The sequence below is a fragment of the Siphateles boraxobius genome, unplaced genomic scaffold, assembly GCF_051911475.1.
Source record: "Siphateles boraxobius isolate OS27281-9 unplaced genomic scaffold, OSU_SipBor_1 41, whole genome shotgun sequence".
Classification (NCBI taxonomy): Eukaryota; Metazoa; Chordata; class Actinopteri; order Cypriniformes; family Leuciscidae; genus Siphateles; species Siphateles boraxobius.
In genome coordinates this window covers 5520095-5539780 of record NW_027509042.1, presented here as the reverse complement: position 1 = coordinate 5539780, position 19686 = coordinate 5520095, and the positions used below count along the sequence as shown (strand labels likewise).

The 19686-nt window shown below is 43.1% G+C and overlaps 1 protein-coding gene across 3 annotated transcripts in view; it reads left to right on the top strand.

Moving 5' to 3' along the window:
* The window catches only part of tafa3a (TAFA chemokine like family member 3a), a 114841-nt gene that overhangs the window by 77035 nt on the left and 18120 nt on the right, over positions 1 to 19686 (top strand). For all 3 annotated transcript variants that reach the window (XM_077197983.1, XM_077197985.1, XM_077197986.1), the window contains exon 2: positions 7986 to 8098. In XM_077197983.1, the coding sequence (XP_077054098.1) occupies positions 7987 to 8098 (112 nt within the window). In that variant the 5' untranslated portion in view covers position 7986. The remainder of the gene's footprint in view (positions 1 to 7985; positions 8099 to 19686) is intronic.

Here is a 19686-nt window from a genome sequence, read left to right as displayed (position 1 = left end):
CAACCGCATAGCAACTCAATAGCAAAGCCCCGGCAATCGTCTAGAAATCCCCTGCAACTGCATAGCCACACCCTGGCATCCAGTCAGAAGTCTATTAGCTGCACAGGAATATGCAACCACCCAGAACACCCTACATTGTGTCAGTCAGTTTTTCATGGGTAAGCACTACTGTAAAAATCTGGTTCTCTCTCTCTCTCTCTCTCTCTCTCTCTCTCTCTCTCTCTCTCTCTCTCTCTCTCTCTCTCTCTCTCTCTCTCTCTCTCTCTCTCTCTATATATATATATATATATATATATATCAATGTAGTGTTCATTAACATGTATAAGATATTTTTTTGGCTTACAAAATGCAACTGAGGGCTTTTTCTCTAATCAAATAGTACTGATTCAGAAAACGTCTGCCTTAATCAAAACCTCAAATTAGGTTATTCGCATGCTTCTGCTGCGGCCATAAAAGCCAAACCAGTGTTCCCTTTCGTTGTCACTCCGAGTTACGTCGGATGACGACGAATGGGGTTTCGCTTAGAAAGCCTATCAACTTCGAGTATTACAAAACGAGCCAATGGCAAAGAAATGCCATGGGTCTGCGGAATTTGCATGGCGTAACTCCGCCCCACCTCGTGGGTATAAAAGGAGGAAGCCGGCAGCAAGCAGATATGTTTTCGCTTCGGAGCCAAGTGTATTCTTCTCTCCACAAGCCATCTCTGAATTGTCAGCTTTACAAACGAGTACCTCGAGTGTTGGTGTGACGGCGATCTACGGCGAGAGCGTGCTTCCTGCTGATCTGTTGCAGTGGTCTGCCAGTCGGTGCGTTTCTCCCCGGGTGCTTCAACACTTGAGTTTTCTCTCACTAAAAGAGCTTACACGTGGCACGTCTTTTTAAAGACGGCTCGCCCGTGCATTTCTGGTTGCAGCGGACTGGTATCGGACTCTGATGGGCACGAGCGCTGTCTAGTGTGTTTGGGCTTTGATCATGCTTGAACAGCGCTCGTGGGTGACTCATGTTCTCGCTGGGAACGTGATCATCGCGTCATATATAGGTCGAGACTCGGTGAACTCGCAAGAGTGAGAGTCCCCTCATCCACCCCCCGATCTTCGGCTGGTGGCCAGGGTGACCTGAGGGTTACGGTCTGGATCTAGGCGCCGACTATGTGTCCGTGACCCCAGCCCCCCTCTTCAATGACGGTGCCCGCTAGTGAACTGCTGATTCCCGCGAGTCTACCCTCTGGTGGCCCGCGTGTTTCAGTTGAAGCTACAGAGGAAGATGCCATGTCTGTTGCAGCATCACTAGGTGGGTTTGAGTCTTCTGGAAGTGAGGGCTCGTCACAGCTGCCACCTTCCGGTGTGCATACGGCTGTGCCTGAGTCTGATCCGGAGATGACGACCATGCTTTCCTGGGACGATGGGTTTTGGGTAAGGCCGCCGACCCTCGTCCACGGCAAACCCCAATACCTCTCTTCCCGGACGTGCATGATGAGATCTCGAAGTCCAAGAAGACCCCCTTGTCTTCTCGGGACCGCTCGCTGATCTCATCCGCCTTTCCTCCCCTCGATGGGGCCGCTGCCCATGGGTACACTGGGGTTCCCCCGGCTGAACGCTCTGTTGCGATGCTATGTGTCCTCAGAGTGCTTCTTCTCGGCGCAGTCCTAAGCACCCGCCCGTGGCCTGTAGTTTTTCGTCCAGGCTTGTGGCGAGATCCTATAGCGCCACGGGACTGGCAGCCGCCTCACTGCATGCCATGGTCATTCTGCTGGTCCACCTGACCCAGATGCTCATGGACCTGCACGAGGGCGGGACTGACCCAGGGCTCTTCACTGAGCTGCGCGCCGCCACTGACCTTGCTCTCTGAGCGACGAAAGTGGCCGTACGCTCCCTGGGTCAGGTGATGCTCACCAGTCTGTGGCTGAACCTGTCTGATGTGCTGGATGTCGCGCGGACCCGTCTGTCCGACATTCCCATATCCCAGGTCGGCCTCTTCGGCGGTGCGGTTGAGGGCTTGCCCAACAGCTCTCAGCCGCCCATGAGCAGAGTGAGGTTGATTCTGTCCCGACGGCCCCGCCGTCCGCTCAGATCCCTCGTCTGCCCACCGCCGAAGGCGCCCTCCCGCGGCTCCCACCCCGCCCGTTCACGGGCCGGCCCTGGGGGCCGCGGGCGGACGCCACAGCCCTCTCCAGCCCCGCCCCCCGCTACACGCCGGGTTAAGCGGCGCTCGTGAGACGGGCACCTCGGCGATGGAGCAGACTGAGGTTGATTCTGTCCCGACGGCCCCGCCGTCCGCTCAGATCCCTCAGTCTGCCCACTGCCGAGGGCGCCCCCCCGCGGCTCCCACCCCGCCCGTTCACCCGGGTCGGCTCTGGAGGCCGCGGTCGGACGCCACAGTCCTCTCCAGCCCCGCACCCCGCTACACGCCGGGTTAAGCGGCGCTCTTGAGTTGGGCTCCTTAGAGATGGGACTCAGTTCTTTCCAGGAGTTGGTAGCAGGACCACTCCTTTCCCCGGGGAGGGCCGGGGAAGAATCCTTATTCTCCAAAGAGCTGATTCTCCCGTCTCTGAGCACAGAGTTCTCGGACATCACAGAGCGCCGCCCACAAGCCGTGCTCTCCTCGTCCCCCTCTGTCCCAGAGGTGGTTGACATGGCGTGCCGTCCACGGACCGCTTCGCCGCTGTCCCCCTCTGTCGCCAGACCCCTGGCAGAGCAGGCCCCCGCGGGACGACCAGCCTGGTCCTCCCCTGGCCCCCTCTGCCAGGGCGCGGTTGCTAACTGTGCCCCCTCTCCGGGCCGCTATGCCGTCCACATCTGGGCCAGTTACTCCGCTTCGCTGCCCCTCCGGGGGGACGCCTGTGGCTCGCATGATCCCGTTGGTTCAGTTCCTGGGAGCCTGGCTAGAGCTTCCCCGTCTGTCCCACTGGATCGTGCGTACCGTCAGGCTCGGCTATGCGATTCAGTTCGCACGGTCTCCTCCCCGCTTCAGGGGAGTCCGCTCCACTTTGGTCGGTGGCAATGCCCCTATCATGAGAGCAGAGATTGCCACCCTGCTGGCGAAGGGTGCAATCGAGACTGTCCCTCCAGCCGAGATGAGGTCCGGCTTCTACAGCCCCTACTTCATTGTCCCCAAGAAAACCGGTGGGTTACGGCCAATCCTGGACTTGCGCGTGCTGAACCGCTCCCTTCACAGGATGCCGTTCAAGATGCTCACCGCCAAACGCGTTTTCGAATGCATACGGCCCCAGGATTGGTTTGCAGCGATCGACCTGAAGGACGCCTACTTTCATGTCTCCATTCTTCCTCGACACAGACCGTTCCTCCGGTTTGCTTTCGAGGGGCAGGCATACCAGTACGCGGTTCTCCCTTTCGGGCTAGCCCTGTCTCCTCGCATCTTCACGAAGGTCGTCGAGGCGGCCCTTGTTCCCCTTCGAGAACAAGGGGTTCGCATCCTGAGTTATATCGACGACTGGCTGATCCTAGCTCACTCTCGAGATCAGGTTTGCGAACACAGGGACCTAGTGCTTCGGCACCTAGCCCGTCTGGGCCTTCGGGTCAACTGGGAGAAGAGCAAACTTTGCCCCGTGCAGAGGATCTCTTTTCTCGGTATGGACATCGACTCGGTCGCCATGTCCGCGCAGCTTACGAGCGAGCGCGCGCAGTCACTGCTGACTTGCCTAAGACAATTCGAGGGCAAGAGTGCGGTTCCACTGAAACTTTTTCAGAGGCTCCTGGGGCATATGGCATCTGCAGCCGCGGTCACGCCGCTCGGATTGCTTCATATGAGACCGCTTCAGCTTTGGCTTCGCGACCGAGTCCCGAGGTGGGCATGGCAACACGGCACGTTCCGAGTACCAGTTACTCCGACCTGCCGTCAGTTCTTCACCCCGTGGGCGAACCTCGGTTTTCTCAGGGCCGGTGTCCCCCTGGCACGAGCTTCCCGGCATGTTGTTGTCTCAACAGATGCCTCCACCACGGGCTGGGGCGCCATGTGCAATGGACATGCTGCTGCGGGCTCCTGGACAGGACCCCAGCGGCTGTGGCATGTCAATTGCCTCGAGTTGTTGGCAGTACGCCTTGCCCTGCACCGCTTCCGGGCGTTGCTCAGGGGTCAACACGTACTAGTCCGTTCAGACAATACCGCCACTGTGGCGTACATCAACCATCAAGGTGGTCTACGCTCCCGCCGTATGTCACAACTCGCTCGCCACCTCCTCCTATGGAGTCAGAAGCATTTGAGGTCGCTTCGAGCCATCTTCATTCCCGGAGCGCTGAACTGTGCAGCCGACGAGCTCTCACGGCTTCAGCCCCTCCCTGGAGAATGGCGACTCCATCCCCAGTCGGTTCAGCTGATTTGGGACCAGTTCGGGGACGCGCAGATAGATCTGTTTGCCTCTCACGACTCGACCCATTGCGCCCAGTTCTATTCCCTGACCGAGGGCACGCTCGGCACGGATGCTCTGGCGCACAGCTGGCCGCAGGGCCGCAAGTATGCGTTTCCCCCAGTGAGCCTTCTTGCGCACACTTTGCGCAAGGTCAGGGAGGACGAGGAGCAGGTCATTCTGGTTGCCCCTTACTGGCCCAACCGGACCTGGTTCCCCGAACTAGTACTCCTCGCGACAGCACCTCCCTGGCCGATCCCTCTGAGGAAGAACCTTCTTTCTCAGGGACGGGGCACCCTATGGCACCCTCGTCCCGATCTTTGGAACCTCCACGTGTGGCTCCTGGATGGGACGAGGCAGGTTTGAGTACCCTACCACCAGCGGTGGTGGCTACCATCACTTCCGCTGGAGCGCCGTCCACGAGACACGTCTATGCGTTGAAGTGGAACCTCTTCGTCAACTGGTGCTCTTCTCACCGAGAAGACCCCCGGAGATACTCGATCAGTGTTTTGCTTTCCTTCCTTCAACAGGGGCTGGAGCGAAGGCTGTCTCCCTCCACCCTGAAGGTCTATGTTGCCGCCATTGCCGCACATCATGACCTCATCGAAGGTAAGTCGGTGGGGAAGCACGACCTGATCATCAGGTTCCTGAGAGGAGCGAGGAGACTGAATCCTCCTCGTCCTCCTCTCGTTCCCTCTTGGGACCTCTCAGTGGTTCTAACTGCCCTGAAGAGTGCTCCCTTTGAGCCCCTGCAATCAGTCGAGCTTAAGTTCCTGTCTATGAAGACAGCGCTCCTGGTTGCACTGGCCTCCATCAAGAGGGTTGGGGACCTGCACGCATTCTCCGTTGACGAAGCGTGCCTGGAATTTGGGCCGGCTTACTCTCACGTGATCCTGAGACCCCGGCCTGGATATGTGCCCAAGGTTCCTACCACTCCCTTTCGGGACCAGGTGGTGAACCTGCAAGCGCTGCCCTCGGAGGAGGCAGACCCAGCCTTGACACTGCTCTGTCCAGTACGCGCTCTCCGCGCCTATGTAGACAGAACGCAGTGTTTCAGGACCTCAGACCAGCTCTTTGTCTGTTATGGTGGGAAGCTGAAGGGAAAGGCTCTCTCCAAGCAAAGGTTGTCTCACTGGATAGTGGACACCATTGCTTTGGCTTACCAGCAGCAAAGTCGACCGTGCCCCCTTGGTGTGACTGCCCACTCCACCCGGAGTGTGGCGTCCTCTTGGGCTCTAGCGCATGGCGCCTCGCTAACAGACATCTGCAGAGCTGCAGGCTGGGCGACACCTAACACATTCGCCAGATTCTATAATCTCCGAGTGGAGCCTGTGTCCTCTCGTGTACTCGCTTCAACCAGCTAGTACCGGACCCGCTCAGGTGTCTTCGCTTGCTCGCCATTCCACTCCACGGACTGGATACGTGCGATATTTTCCTCAGGTGAGCTTCTCCGAAAGCCCTGAGCTCCTCCAGCACTCCTGACGTCGGCGCCAGTGTCTATTGCCTGTGCGTCGGCTAGGTGCCTCCCGTGTGCATGGTCCCTCCTCTGAGCGACCCCCACATGTGTATTTCCACTGTAAGCCTCTCTGAGCGTGTGTCTTTCCCTTGGCAAGCCACCTTGCCACCCCTGGGGTTGAAATATTCCACCTGCGGCTGGACACCCCAGTGTTTTCCATATGCTTCCTTCGGGTCATATGTGTATTCTCTAAGTCCCCCCCCTCCGGGCTGGCATTAATTGCATACTTCCCCTAAGCTTGGGATATGCTTCCCAGTGTACCTTGGTATTCCTGTGTTATATGGAGTCCTTTGTCCAGGCTGACAGGGATCTCGATTTACGCAGGGCACTGGAAGACAGCTGAGAAGGTGGCGTGATTAGACTGGTAACCCCATTCGTCGTCATCCGACGTAACTCGGAGTGACAACGAAAGGGAACGTCTACGGTTACGTATGTAACCCTCGTTCCCTGAGTAGGGAACGGAGACGTTACGTCTGCCTGCCACTTTCCGCTGTACCGCGGGGATCGCCTGAGCTCAGTCTTGGCTCCTCAGCGAAGAAACATATCTGCTTGCTGCCGGCTTCCTCCTTTTATACCCACGAGGTGGGGCGGAGTTACGCCATGCAAATTCCGCAGACCCATGGCATTTCTTTGCCATTGGCTCGTTTTGTAATACTCGAAGTTGATAGGCTTTCTAAGCGAAACCCCATTCGTCGTCATCCGACGTAACGTCTCCGTTCCCTACTCAGGGAACGAGGGTTACATACGTAACCGTAGACGTTCTTTTAGTGTAGTGTAATGAGGGACAGGGAAACCTCCAGAGTCTGACTTACTGCTGAACATATGCAGAAAAGCCTCACAGTCTCTGCCAAACATGCAGGCTCCCAGCCTCTCACATGGTTCCCGCCTTTGCTGTAATTTGAGGAGAGATGCTGGCAAAAGACATGAAAAGATGCCTGTGATACTGCTGTTGTCCCCGCTCCACAAGTATAAGACAAGCTTGGCATGTCGGCACGATGATTGCTTTTGTGTGTTCTGGTCTCTCCGGACCCCTCAGAGACAGAGAGGGAATTACTGGCCTGCAGCCTCTGATAGTATATCAGGATTACGGTGCTTTCCAGACAAGAGCGGACCACCACCAAAAAGCTAGATTGTGTCACTCGCTAACACATTTGAAGGATGGCTGATATTTGAGGAAATTAATGGCTGTTTGGATTTGTGTCTGGTGCGTTCTAAACGATTTCGCATTTTGAGGATTTATGGGTCATGTTGTTTGTAGTTTGACTGACTGTATTTCAGAGTAAAATAGGATATTTGATCTGACATTTAAATGGTAAATGGGCTATTTTCTGGGTGTTTGAGGCAATTAAGGGGAATTGTAAAATTGTTTGTTTGCCAAATGGTGTATAATGAGAATGTTTCCCTACAGAAAAGTAGCATGGCATTACATTATAATGAACAAGAAATCAAAATTGCCGTTTTAATGTAAACATTTGTCACTTGTAGAAAAAATACCATGAGTATCTTGCAGTGCTTGCACACACCTGATTTTAGGCTAGAAAAAGCTGTTGAACATTTCCACCCTTATTACCAAACACATCTCGACCTTTTGTGACAACATGCCCCAATGGTTTAAACAATATTGTGTTGTCAAAACAACAACAACAGGTTAGCAGGTTTTTCAGTTCAATTTAAAAAGGAAAAACAATAGATAAACAATGATTGTTAATACAGCAAAACTTATATATTATGCAAAAACATCAAACCACTGTTTTGGCTAATAAATATTGTAATTAATAAATTGAATTACGAATTTCATTTCAATATATCTGACAGACTTCCTCAATAAAACTATGAAAAATTACGGTTAAAATCTACTTCTATTATATTGTTGCCTAAATATGCTATAATATCCTAGATATAGCCTATGTGACAACTAGCCTCGTTATCTAAAATAAAAGTACTGTAGTATTACTATTTGATAGCATTACTAAACCATAGTACTTTTATTTCCATGTGTTTGATGGTGTATTTAAGATAAATGAGCTGTTTACTGACTGTTATTTCCCATATGTCATTGAATCATATGTTAATAATTGCCTCAATGTATTGTGTGTGTGTTTGTAGGATGCGGGAGAGGGAACTGCAGCGTGTGGGCAGGAGATTGCTGCTGTTGGGCATCTGTCTGCTGTCTCTTTGGGGTCAGCTGAGCCTGGCCTCAACACATCGCAGCCATATTGGTGAGTTGCATGCAAAAATATAAACATACACATTAACTTTAATGGGAAGCATTACAGAAAACAGACTATCAACTCAGATGTTGCCCACTTAACTGCTGCATTTAGCTTAGAATGAGCTTGATCCCCAGGTTCTGAAGTCCATTTTTCTTGGAAATTCATAGACAACTGTTGCCTTGTACTTGGGGTTGAACAACCGTGCGTCACTTGTTTTCGAAACCATCTGCTTGACCTTGTTCAAAAATAATATGGCATTAGCTTAAATGAAAATTTTCTGTTGGCATTAGCTTGAATGAAAACAGACAAAAAGATCTAAGCTTAAATTTCTCATATTTGAGTTTCAAGCTGCTGAATATTCAATATGTTAGTCCTTCTAAGCTTTTGAGATGGATCTGAGATTGTGATTATGGTTCATTACAGTATCAACTTTGTCTCAGATTACTATAGGAGAAATAAAAGCAAAGCTATTACTGTTGTAAAAGGTTCTCTTTTGTTGACAGCAGCTGATTTATAAGCAGCTATCATTACAAATAGGCTACAAGTTATAAGTGACCCAAATGCTTGTGTGTAAAAGAACACTGGAGTCGCTCTTAACTCTGAAACATGCAGCGCATATATTCATGTAATTATATATGCCTATATAAATATAACACCTTTGCATTTTGATGAAAAAAAAACAATTGTTGTTGGTTTTACTTTGAAGCAATTTTCATTCAGAAATTGATAGTAAATTTCACAAATAATAACAAAGAAATGTCAATTTATGAAAGTCTGAAATAGTAGTAGTAGTTTCTTGTAATTTGTACTCCAATCATTTTTTTTTATTTACAACTACGAAATAAGCCACTAAGCATTATGTTTTTATTCCAATGAATTGTGCAACCCTAGATCTATTCTCCATTTACTCTCATTGCTCCTGTCTAGGAGAAACCATTTAGATGTAAAAGTGATAACTTTTATGATTTCTCTTTCTGAAGTCTCTTGATGGGAGTGCAGCGTTAGGTCAGTGGAGCCCAGTTGCAGGCCAATAGGGAGCCAGAAGAGAAAGTGTCAGGCTTGTCACTGAAATGTCATTGTAAGGAGAAAGTGACAACGTGAAGGAGAACCCTGGGCAAAAGGTGGAAGATGTGAATACAATCGCAATAATAAGACCCCGTCCACATGGGCCGAGTGGCAAACCGTAGTGGACCAGGAGCGGAAAGAGAAAGTCGTGTTTGAGCACATACACACACAGACATTAGCTGCATATATCCTAGTGAGGCTGTGTCTTCCTTTCTCTGTGTTCGCCGAAAGCCACAAAGACCCATTGGGGAAAAGCCAAGCAACAGCGACAATTAATCTCCTGTTATCAAGTCAAAGGCCGACTCTAAATAAAATCATGCTGCTTTTCAGGTACCGTGACAAAGATAGCAACAAGTTTAGGAGGCCTCATCCTTTTCCCGTTGAATGTGTACGTGCGGTATGTCGGAGGTAGAAAGGATGATTGATTACAGAGCAAGTTGCCCAATCATTCACCCTGTGGTGGGGAGAGAGTGGCTTTCCACCCGATGCTGGCTCCTCAGCTCCAGGCTAGCACAGAACTAATCACAGAGTAACTCCCAGTGGCTCTAGGAGGTCAGGCCAAGGTGTTACCCAGTAAACAAACCTCTTTAGCCCCGCTATTTAAGAGAAGTGCGTGCCTCCTGCTGCTTTGGAGAGTCAACCTCTCAGAACACCCTTAAGAGAGCACAGATCAGCCCAATAACACCTCAGGGACAACAGCAATGCCAGGACTCATTAGTTAGTCATGAGAGAGAGAGAGACGGGGTAACATTGGGAGGAAGATATGGCAAGAGATGACAAAAACAGAGGGAGAGGGAATGAGGGAAAATCTGGCAACTTCAATAACTAAATAAAAACATAAAAACTTGCAGAAATGCATTGAAATGTCATAGTTGTTTTTGGGGTCTCCCCAACAAGCATGGACAATTTAAATGTGTGCATATCAAGAGAAAATGTTGCTCAAAGGTAGATCTTTTATTTTTTAGGAAATATTTGAGACCTGTCTCAAATATTAGTTGAGAAGGCTGCTTTGAAAATGCACTGCAAAATCCTTTTCCTTTTTGTTTGCTTTTGTCCCCAGTAAAAATATCATAACATCATTAAAATAAAATAAAATCCCTAGACAAGCAAAAACAAACAAACAAGTAAATAAAGAATATTTTTCAGACAATATAACTTGAATTACACTTTTCTTAACCCATTGGCAACCCATTTTGTTTTTAATGCCTAAACAATGTTAAATGGACTAGACTGAAAAATTTGTTAGAAAAAATGCTAGTTATTGGAAAAAGTCACTTGATACTGGAAAAGCTATTTAATTACGTTGAATAAACGTTGAGCTACTGTCATACTATTAAAAAAATAAGTTAAGTTAGCCATTGCTAATTGTGCTCTTTGTCAACCGTATTTCCTTAGATACAAATGAAACAACTGTTGACAACAAGATTTGATCAACTGCAAGAAGCCCCTTTTCTCTTAAACATATTTTATTGGACTATCCCATGTTTCATGCAAGTAGACAATATTTTATTGGACTGTCCCATGTTTCATGCAAGTAGACAACATTTTTATGTAGTAAGCTAATTTAAGGACTTTAGTAAGATTTTACCAGAAAAGGTTTTAGAATTACAAACCTCTTTTATAATATTAACTGCTGTATTGTACTTTTGGTTTGGTTTTTATTTTTATTGTATTTATTAAACTCTTGTATATTTTTTTGGAAATCCTTTTTTGCCATGAAGATAGCATCAGATGCTGACCTGGCATTAAAAAGCTATACTTCTACTACAGTAAGAGCTGTAAAATTTGGCATTGATATTAATAGCTTTGATCATTTGGTCTTGGAAGAATTTGTTGGGAAATAGTTTATATTGAAATTTCTGACTTTTTATTACAGACTTTGGTGTCTTGGCATATCTGAACTCAGTTTGTGAAACTCAAAGCAATATTTGAGAAATTTCCCACTTGCTCACCTCTTAATCTTATTGCACTCTTGGAGAAAAAATTGATATTTTATTTGTACTGTATTTCCTGTGTTGATTTTGAAGACGCTGATGTGATGCATCGATGTAAAATCTCTCCATAGGAATCATAAAACAATAAGATCATCTCTTGCTGTTGATTAGATGGAATGTTTCCCTCCTCTTCTCCTTAAATAGATGCGTCTCCATATTAATACACAGCAATCAAGCATTTTCTGATTTGTTAGTCAGTAGCTGCAGGGGGAGATTCTGCAACGCACGCTGGAATAATGGAGGCGTGAAAACCACATTGCAAGAACTGATTATCAGATTTAATCTGACAGCTGGTTTCTTTTCTTCAGATATAGGGCTTGAAGTGATACACCATGCAGGTCATAAAGTTATAGAGGTAACTGGTTTCTGGAATAATGTTATGTTGATGTTCAGATGAAATATGGCCCCAAACTGAATTGAATTTTTAATTTCATGAGATCACCAAAACAAAAAGGTTAACTTGCACATACCCACTTACACTTTAACACTTTCACTTGTATAATAACCTTCTTTGTCCAGAAAAATAATGGTTGACATTATTCATTAGCATGGTATTAGCCCCTGCTAGTAGATTTCATAATTCACTCCAGGTATTTGAGAGTTTCTGGGTAGTTATTATACATTTCATGAGGGTTCCTTGCTGGTATTGTTCAGGTAAATTTAATTTTAAACATTTTTTTTTTAATCTTTAAAGTTATTTCCATATTCGTTTACATGTTGGCTGGCTTGCCACAGACTGCAGAATTTAGTGTGGGCTTGCATGTCTACAAGGGAAATTGTGCATGCCTCAGTGCACTTTGTGTAGAATAATGTAGCTATAGCTTGTGGAAAGGGAAAGACAGGAGGAAGACATCTGTTTTTGGACTGTGACATTTTGGTGTCTGCATTGTTTCCTCCGGGACACTGGACCACATGGAACACATCTCACGGTATACTGGAGTAAAGACATGGTGGATGGATAGATAGATAGATAGATAGATAGATAGATAGATAGATAGATAGATAGATAGATAGATAGATAGATAGATAGATAGATAGATAGACAGACAGATAGATAGATAGATAGATAGATAGATAGACTAATGCAATTGACACTGTAAATAAGATAGATAGATGGATAGGATAGATAGAGTAGATAGATAGATAGATAGATAGATAGATAGATAGATAGACTAAGGCAATTGACACTGTAAATAAGATAGATAGTTGGATAGGATAGATAGAGTAGATAGGATGGATTGAGTAGATAGAGTAGAGAGACAGACATGGCATAAATGTCCTCAAATCATTTTTATATAGTTTGACTTAAAGTACTACATGTGACATTTAATGCAAGTAGTGATTGTTTCAGTTGTCATAGATGGCATTTGCTTTGGGTGAAGTTTGACCATTTGTTTGACACAACACTGAAAATGTGAAAGAAGTGAAGGGAAACCAGCCAGCATTCTGGCATATACTTTATGTGAAGTCCTTTAATATGGTTTAAAAAGCATCCCAGGAGTGTGCAGAGCTCATCTACTGTAGATAGAGGGTACTTTATAAGAAGCTGATAAATAGATATTTTTTTGGCCTCTACATAATTAACTTCCATATTGTTATTTATTACAGCAATATTTTCTGTAAAGCTGCTTTTGAAACAATGTCCATTGTAAAAGTGGTATGTAAATAGAATTGAATTGACGTTTCTTAAAGGGATATTTAACCCCACAATTAAAATTCTGTCATAAATTACTCACCCTCATGTCATTCCAATCCCGTAAGACTTTCGTTCATCTTCGGAACACAAATGAAGATCTTTTTAATGAATTCTGAGAGCTTTCTGTCCCTCCCTTCAAAGCTTCCCAACTACCAATTTGACACTTCAAAAAGTTCAAAAAGAGATCGTAAAACTAATCCATATGAATTGAGCGGTTTACTCCAAATCTTCTGAAGAGACTCGATCACTTTATATGATGAACAGAATGAATTTAGGCTTTTATTCACATGTAAACATTGATCAACTCACACATTAGTTGTTGTAAATGGAAGCTCAAGCATGTTTGCTTGACGTGCGAGAACCAATGAGGTTAATTCTCGAGTTACGTAGTACGATTGAGCTTCTGCAAGAACCAATGAGATTGATTCTCGTGTTACGCAGCATGCTTGAGCTCCTGCAAGAACCAATGAGGTTGATTCTCGTGTGTCAAGCAGGTTCGGTTGAGCTTCTGTTTATGTTCGTTGATTAATGTTTAAATGTGAATAAAAGATCTTCATTTGTGTTCCAAAGATGAACAAAAGTCTTACAGGTTTGGAACGACATGAGGGTGAGTAATTAATGACAGAATTTTCATTTTTGGGTGAACTATCCCTTTAAGTGTTGAGTGGACAATAGTAATAGTAAAGCTTGGTGTGCCCAAACTGCACTGGAACTGTAAGTATATAATTTTAAGCAAACCTATAGCAACAGTAGTAATCAGTTTACATTCAACATATTTCACATTTTCACTGTTTAAACAAGTTGTTGTTTCAAGTCATAGTCAATGTCATTATCGCCATCATTATAACTCATAATGATGAGTCTAAGTTAAACATATTTTTTTTTCTTTAAGACTGTTCATAGCTTTTTAAAATCAGTTACATAAAAACATAGATTAGTACAATTTGATACCGAAAAGTAAGAATGACTGCCCCTGACTAACTGCTAGTGGGTCATACTAGAACTTAAGACACTATCTTAACATAATGGCTTTGTTTATGCAACGGGCCCCAGAGCTCATACGACAAGCCTTTACCCATGACTAGCATCTCATTAGTAGCCATTGAGACTTCCTGGCGGTCAGTCTTTTTACTGATCAACATGATTTTTTTATATTTTGAGCAGAATAAAAGGGGATCATAATGGTTTTAACTGAGGGTGGCAATTAGCAGAGAAGTGCTGACAGCGGTCTAGCAGGCCTCGCTGAGAACAGTGTTAGCATTGCCATCACGAAGACTTTAAAATTATTCTTTGTTTTTTTTTAAACCTCACATTTATGCATTCTAGGACCCTGCAATTGTAGCCATCAATTTTTTTGATAAGTATGACAGGTGCTTTTTTTTTTTTGCTATTAAGGACTGAATTAAATAAGTTTTGGATTTTTTAGATGAATTTTAACCTTTTCAGTGGGTGTAACCTTTCCCTGCTTTATTGAAGAGTGCATGTAAGATAAATGTATTTTTAATTTACCATCCACTATGTAGCCTGTCAATTAAAGTTACTATATTGAAAGTAATATTGCATAGTTAGGCTAAACAAGAAATCAATTGATTTTGAATGTGCACATTGCTTTTTAGATTTCACTCTGTTAACTGCGGTGCTATGATAATGCAAGGTATTTTTTTTCTCATGGTTCGTTTGTACACCTCCAGTAGAGTTGCATTTCATGATTTGAGCACAGTTATATTATTACCCAGCTGAGGATATGTCAGGAAACTCTATTTTTCTCTCAGCTCTAATAAGGAGATCCTTGCTGTTATTACTAGAACAGATTGATGGCCTCAAATCGTAAATTAAAGATATTTGCTTTAATAACTGACCCTTTGAAACTACCCACTCAATAAGTGCAAGTAATAATACGATATCAATCCTGGAAGACATTTACGAGCAGACATCCTTAGCAAAACAGGAGGAGGCGAGAGAAGTATTGTTAGAGATGCTCCACAGGTTTTGTGCATTTCTAGGGTTGTTGGTTCCCTCCTCCCTTCATTGATTTCCACTACCTAACCTAAACCCTATCCCCCCCAATAGGTAGTTTGGCCTAAGTGAAATTTAATGTTTGACACTGGGACTTAATACAGTATTTAAAATTATTTCTATCTGTCCATTCGGTCAGTTCATAACATGCTAAGTGCTCATATTCATGTTCTGTACATTATTCATTGGTACACATTAATGCAAAGAATAAATGCTTTTGTCTTGTCTTTGTGGAGTGAAATCATGTAATTAATAATAATAATGATAAATGATTAAAAATATACCGTTCCACTCTAAAATGTTGAAAAAAAAAATTCAGGAAATTGAATTCAGATAACTGTTTTACTTCAACAGTAATAAGGGCACCAGTATGTTACCACATGAAAAAAGAATTATGTTTGTCCTATTTCCAGTGTTGATTTTACATAATGCATCAACATAGATTTCTGTGTTTGTGAAGTCAAATGTCTAAATATCTGCCTAAAGGGCTGTAACCCATGGATGCAGAATTTTCCTCCATAGGCCTATTCGTTTACTCGGAAACCATCTGCATGCTAGAGTACTCCTAAAATAAAGCAGATATACAGTACGCATTTTAAATATAATTGACTTTCTCTTCCTGGAAAATGGACCAAAAATATTGATGACTCATCTTGTACACTGCAATTACATTTTATCCAGCATACAGTGGCCTTTTGAGTCAGATATACTTAGAAATGTGAATTATCATACATCTACATAATAGCACATGTTGGACTAACAATATTCTCTTGAAATTTGTACCAACAAACCTAAAAGAGTGTAAAAAAGGTTATAATTGGTTTAGTGTCTGCAAGCTCCCAGCATGCATTATTACATGTGGTTGGAGTTGTTGGATTATTGAGCTGTTTGCTGAATTACTATTAATTAGTCACTATTAGGTATTTGTTGTGTGATATCTTTTGAAGTCCTAAAAAACTAAATATATAACTAAATATAAGAAAGAAATTGAAAAAACCCATCCACTCAAAAGTGGATGGTAATTTATTATAAATTAAAATAAGTTACCTGTGCATATCTGTTTTGCTGTGATGTAATTTAGCATTCATATCGTACATGCAGTCTAATCCCTGTCTGGTGACCCACAGTGACCAGTTATACCACTAGAAAAGTGATGCTGGTTAAATTATGCAAAACAAAATGTTCAGTGTCAGGGAGCGATGTGGTGTTTTCAAATATGAATTAATTATGACCAACAGCTACCATTCAGTAAGTTAATGACTCTTGAACAGACCTCAGTTAAAGCAATTTAGACTATTAAGAATTCATAATTGTAATATTTCACCTCTGGCTAGCAGCAGCTTTGCTTAACACTCATTGTAATTTGGCCGATTAACAATTAATGCTGGCAATATTTCACCTTGACCTGTAACAGCTTACTTGAATGAGTCAGAGCTAGTCATGGAGGTTTTTTATGCCTTTTGCCATGGTGTTTTTTTGGTTGGAAATCTATTCTGGACCTTGGAAAATAACACAATGTGTTTGGTATGGGTAATTTGTTTTGTGAACTATCCTAAAACATTGCCCTCAGAGATGTACAACCTTCAAATCTCAAAGTAACATTTGAAAAATTGCACCATAATTGAACTAAACCGATTTTTTAATACAGTAATGCAGTCCTGTTAAAATAGAATTTGTTTTATTTGGAGCATGCACTATATTTTATACGATTCTGAATCCGAGAGTGTTTGTTTCCTTTCCACCTCAGACTGTAGACGACAGCACAGGAAGGTGATTGGTGTTGTTTTGTTACCACGGCAGCATGTGTGATGACATCTCTCCTGTCACTCATTTTTTGCAGGCTCAGAGGAGAGTGTATGTGTGTGTGTGTGTGCATATGTGAGATATAAAACACTACTGACACTTTGAGGGTGGGGATAGCATGCTATTTAGAGCAAACATGACTGTAGTGAGAGACAGGATGCATTCGGAATGAACAAACACATGGGAAAACAAACACTGAATTCCCTGATAATGGAGGTATTAGGCTGAATGTGGCTCCAAAAATGAAAATGCACCATTATAGTAGTCCATATAAGTAGCCTTTGAGCATATTTTGATATTTCAGTATGTTTTATATGATATTACATCATGATTTCATATATTTTATCAGCTTTGGGAATTGTGGACTAGCTAGAATGTGCTGTTAAAGCCATAACGTAATATCAAACCTGAGCCTTTATAAAGAACTTTGTTGTGCTGCACACATATTTCTGTCATTTTGTCATTGATGATTAGGAGGCCATGATGGACAGAGGCCACTGGGTAAATTTTGCCAGGATGCCGGGGTTACACCCCTACTCTTTCGAAAGACAAGATTTTTTTGTGACCACAGAGAGTCAGGACCTCGGTTTAACGTCTCATCCGAAGAATGTTCTTCTAATGTTCTTCAATTATGTATATAAACATAATGGAACCTATGGAACTTTGTATTACAGCACAAGTTACTAACTTACTACTTCCTTATGTAACTACTTGGTTGTATATTCCTTATTTGCAAATCAGTCTGAATAAATGTGTCTGCTAAATGAATAAATGTAAATTTTGCTTAATGTATCAGCCAATATTTGGCCATCTTGAGAATGTTGATCAATAACTATGCCCACTTGGCTGATTAACAGAAGCATTATAACTTCATTGTGTTTGTTTCAGAATCTACCAATTGCCTTTTCTGTTTTCAAATATTCTATTTATTTGCTTATTTATTTAATTGATTATTTGCTTATTTACATATTTATTTATTTATAACATAATGTTACTTTAAGTACACTGATCATTCAATTCAAAAAGTAAACTTTGAATGCACGTGTTTCCTTCTTAAACATCAGTGAATGTTTTCAGCTTTTGTAGTAGTTGTGTGTGAGTCCCTCAGTTGTCCTGTGTTCTGTGTGTGTCAAAAGATGGATCTCAAAATCATTCAGTCAGAAAGGGTTCAAATTTGCAAAAGATGCTGGAAAACCAAAGATTGTGCAGGTCTTGGAGGATTTTTTTGAAGAACATTGGAGAGTTTAACTGCTCAGGACGAACAAGGGACTCGTGTAGAACCATCATAAAAAAAACAGGCGTGGATCATCCAGGTATACGACCGTATTAAGAATCAAGGGTATAAACTTACTAACAAGGTCATTTTTATAAATTCAACTATTTGTCGTGTGGACCATATGTAAACATCTGTTATGTGAAACAGTGTATTCAGGACAGTATTAAACAAAAATAACATGCAATTTTTATGATTTATGTACATTTTCACATGGGTATGTAAACTTTTGACTATGTATCTGTCCTGGATGTATGTGTTGAGAACTGTATGTTTCTGCACAAAAAAAAAAATCCTGGATTGAAAATCTCACAGCTCTTTTTGCCTTTCTCTAGACTCAATGTCATTTCTGAAATGCTGGAATAGCAGTATTCTTCGTCAAACAGTGACAGCGACTCTATTAGTTTCAGGGTGTTGCTCTTTTTCACAACAACTGAAATGTAATAACATTCAGAGAGCATTGACTGAGATAGGTGCGTGATTCCTCAAGGGAGGACCATTGATCAGGGGCAGCCATTAATGGTGCAATGTAGAGATGGATGGTGTTGGACAGAGGTTCATTTGAGCCTTTGGCCGATGTGTTCTGAATCTGTCAGCTACTGCAATCTGTCACCAAACCTTTGGCTTGACCACTATGTGCACTCTGGTGTCTGGGAAAGGATACAGCAGGGGAAGGAAAGCGAGCCAGAGAGATCTTTCAAATGGATACCGCTATGATGAATGATATTTACCGAGGGAGAATGGTAAGCAATGATCTGTAGAGTATTTTGGAATCACTATCCTTGCCTCATTAAGCTGTGTGCTTATGTGTTGACCCAGAATGCGAAAATAATATTTCTCAAACTGTTTAAGCATTCATGTAAATGCAGATTTGTTGATAATCGCATTATGGTTAATGCGATAATTAGGAAAAAATCACTCATTCGTTTTTAAAAAGAAATAATGCCAACGGAAAACTCGGGTTGTGTTAAATGATAATGATGCCGCTGGTGATGTCTCAAGGCTTCATCAGCGAAATGGAATTATTAATAATGTTGACTTGTGCTTAAAGGGTTGTAATGTTTATTTGCAGAATGCTGTCTGGGAAATAAAATGAATGTACCTTGAATTTGTTATTAGGAAATTTATATAGATAAATAAAGAAAATGTAACAATATTTGTATGGAAGATTTTAGTCTGTTTTCAAATAGTTCAAGAACTCAAGGTATGTGCTCAGAACAATTATACAATTTTGTTGAATATTTTATATTGTAAAACAAAACAAAAAAGCATAATATAAGCACTTTCAATAACTAGGCACAAATGGATATTTTGACCCTATATAATGTATATATATGTTTTACTCTTTCTACTTTTCTACTTAATTGTTAATATTGTGAAATTCATACATTTAAACAAATTATGTTTATTTAAATGTAGTGTGTGTGTGTGTGTATATATATATATATATATATATATATATATATATAAATCCCACATGTCAGGGGGAAAAATATATTTAAATTTGGGCCAACAACTCCCAGAATAGACAGCTACCGTACGGTGCATTTCCTGCCATCAAAATCAAGCCTTTTTCATTTACAGGTATTCGTGTGTGATGCTATTGTGTGCTTTTCAGTTTCTGTTTATACCAGCGTGAGGTTTTGGACCTCTGCCCAGACTCACTCCTGTTTTGGGAGTGTTGACTTCATATTAGTCTTTGCCAACCACAGAGGTACTTTAGCCGTGTATGTGTGTTGTTTCTCAG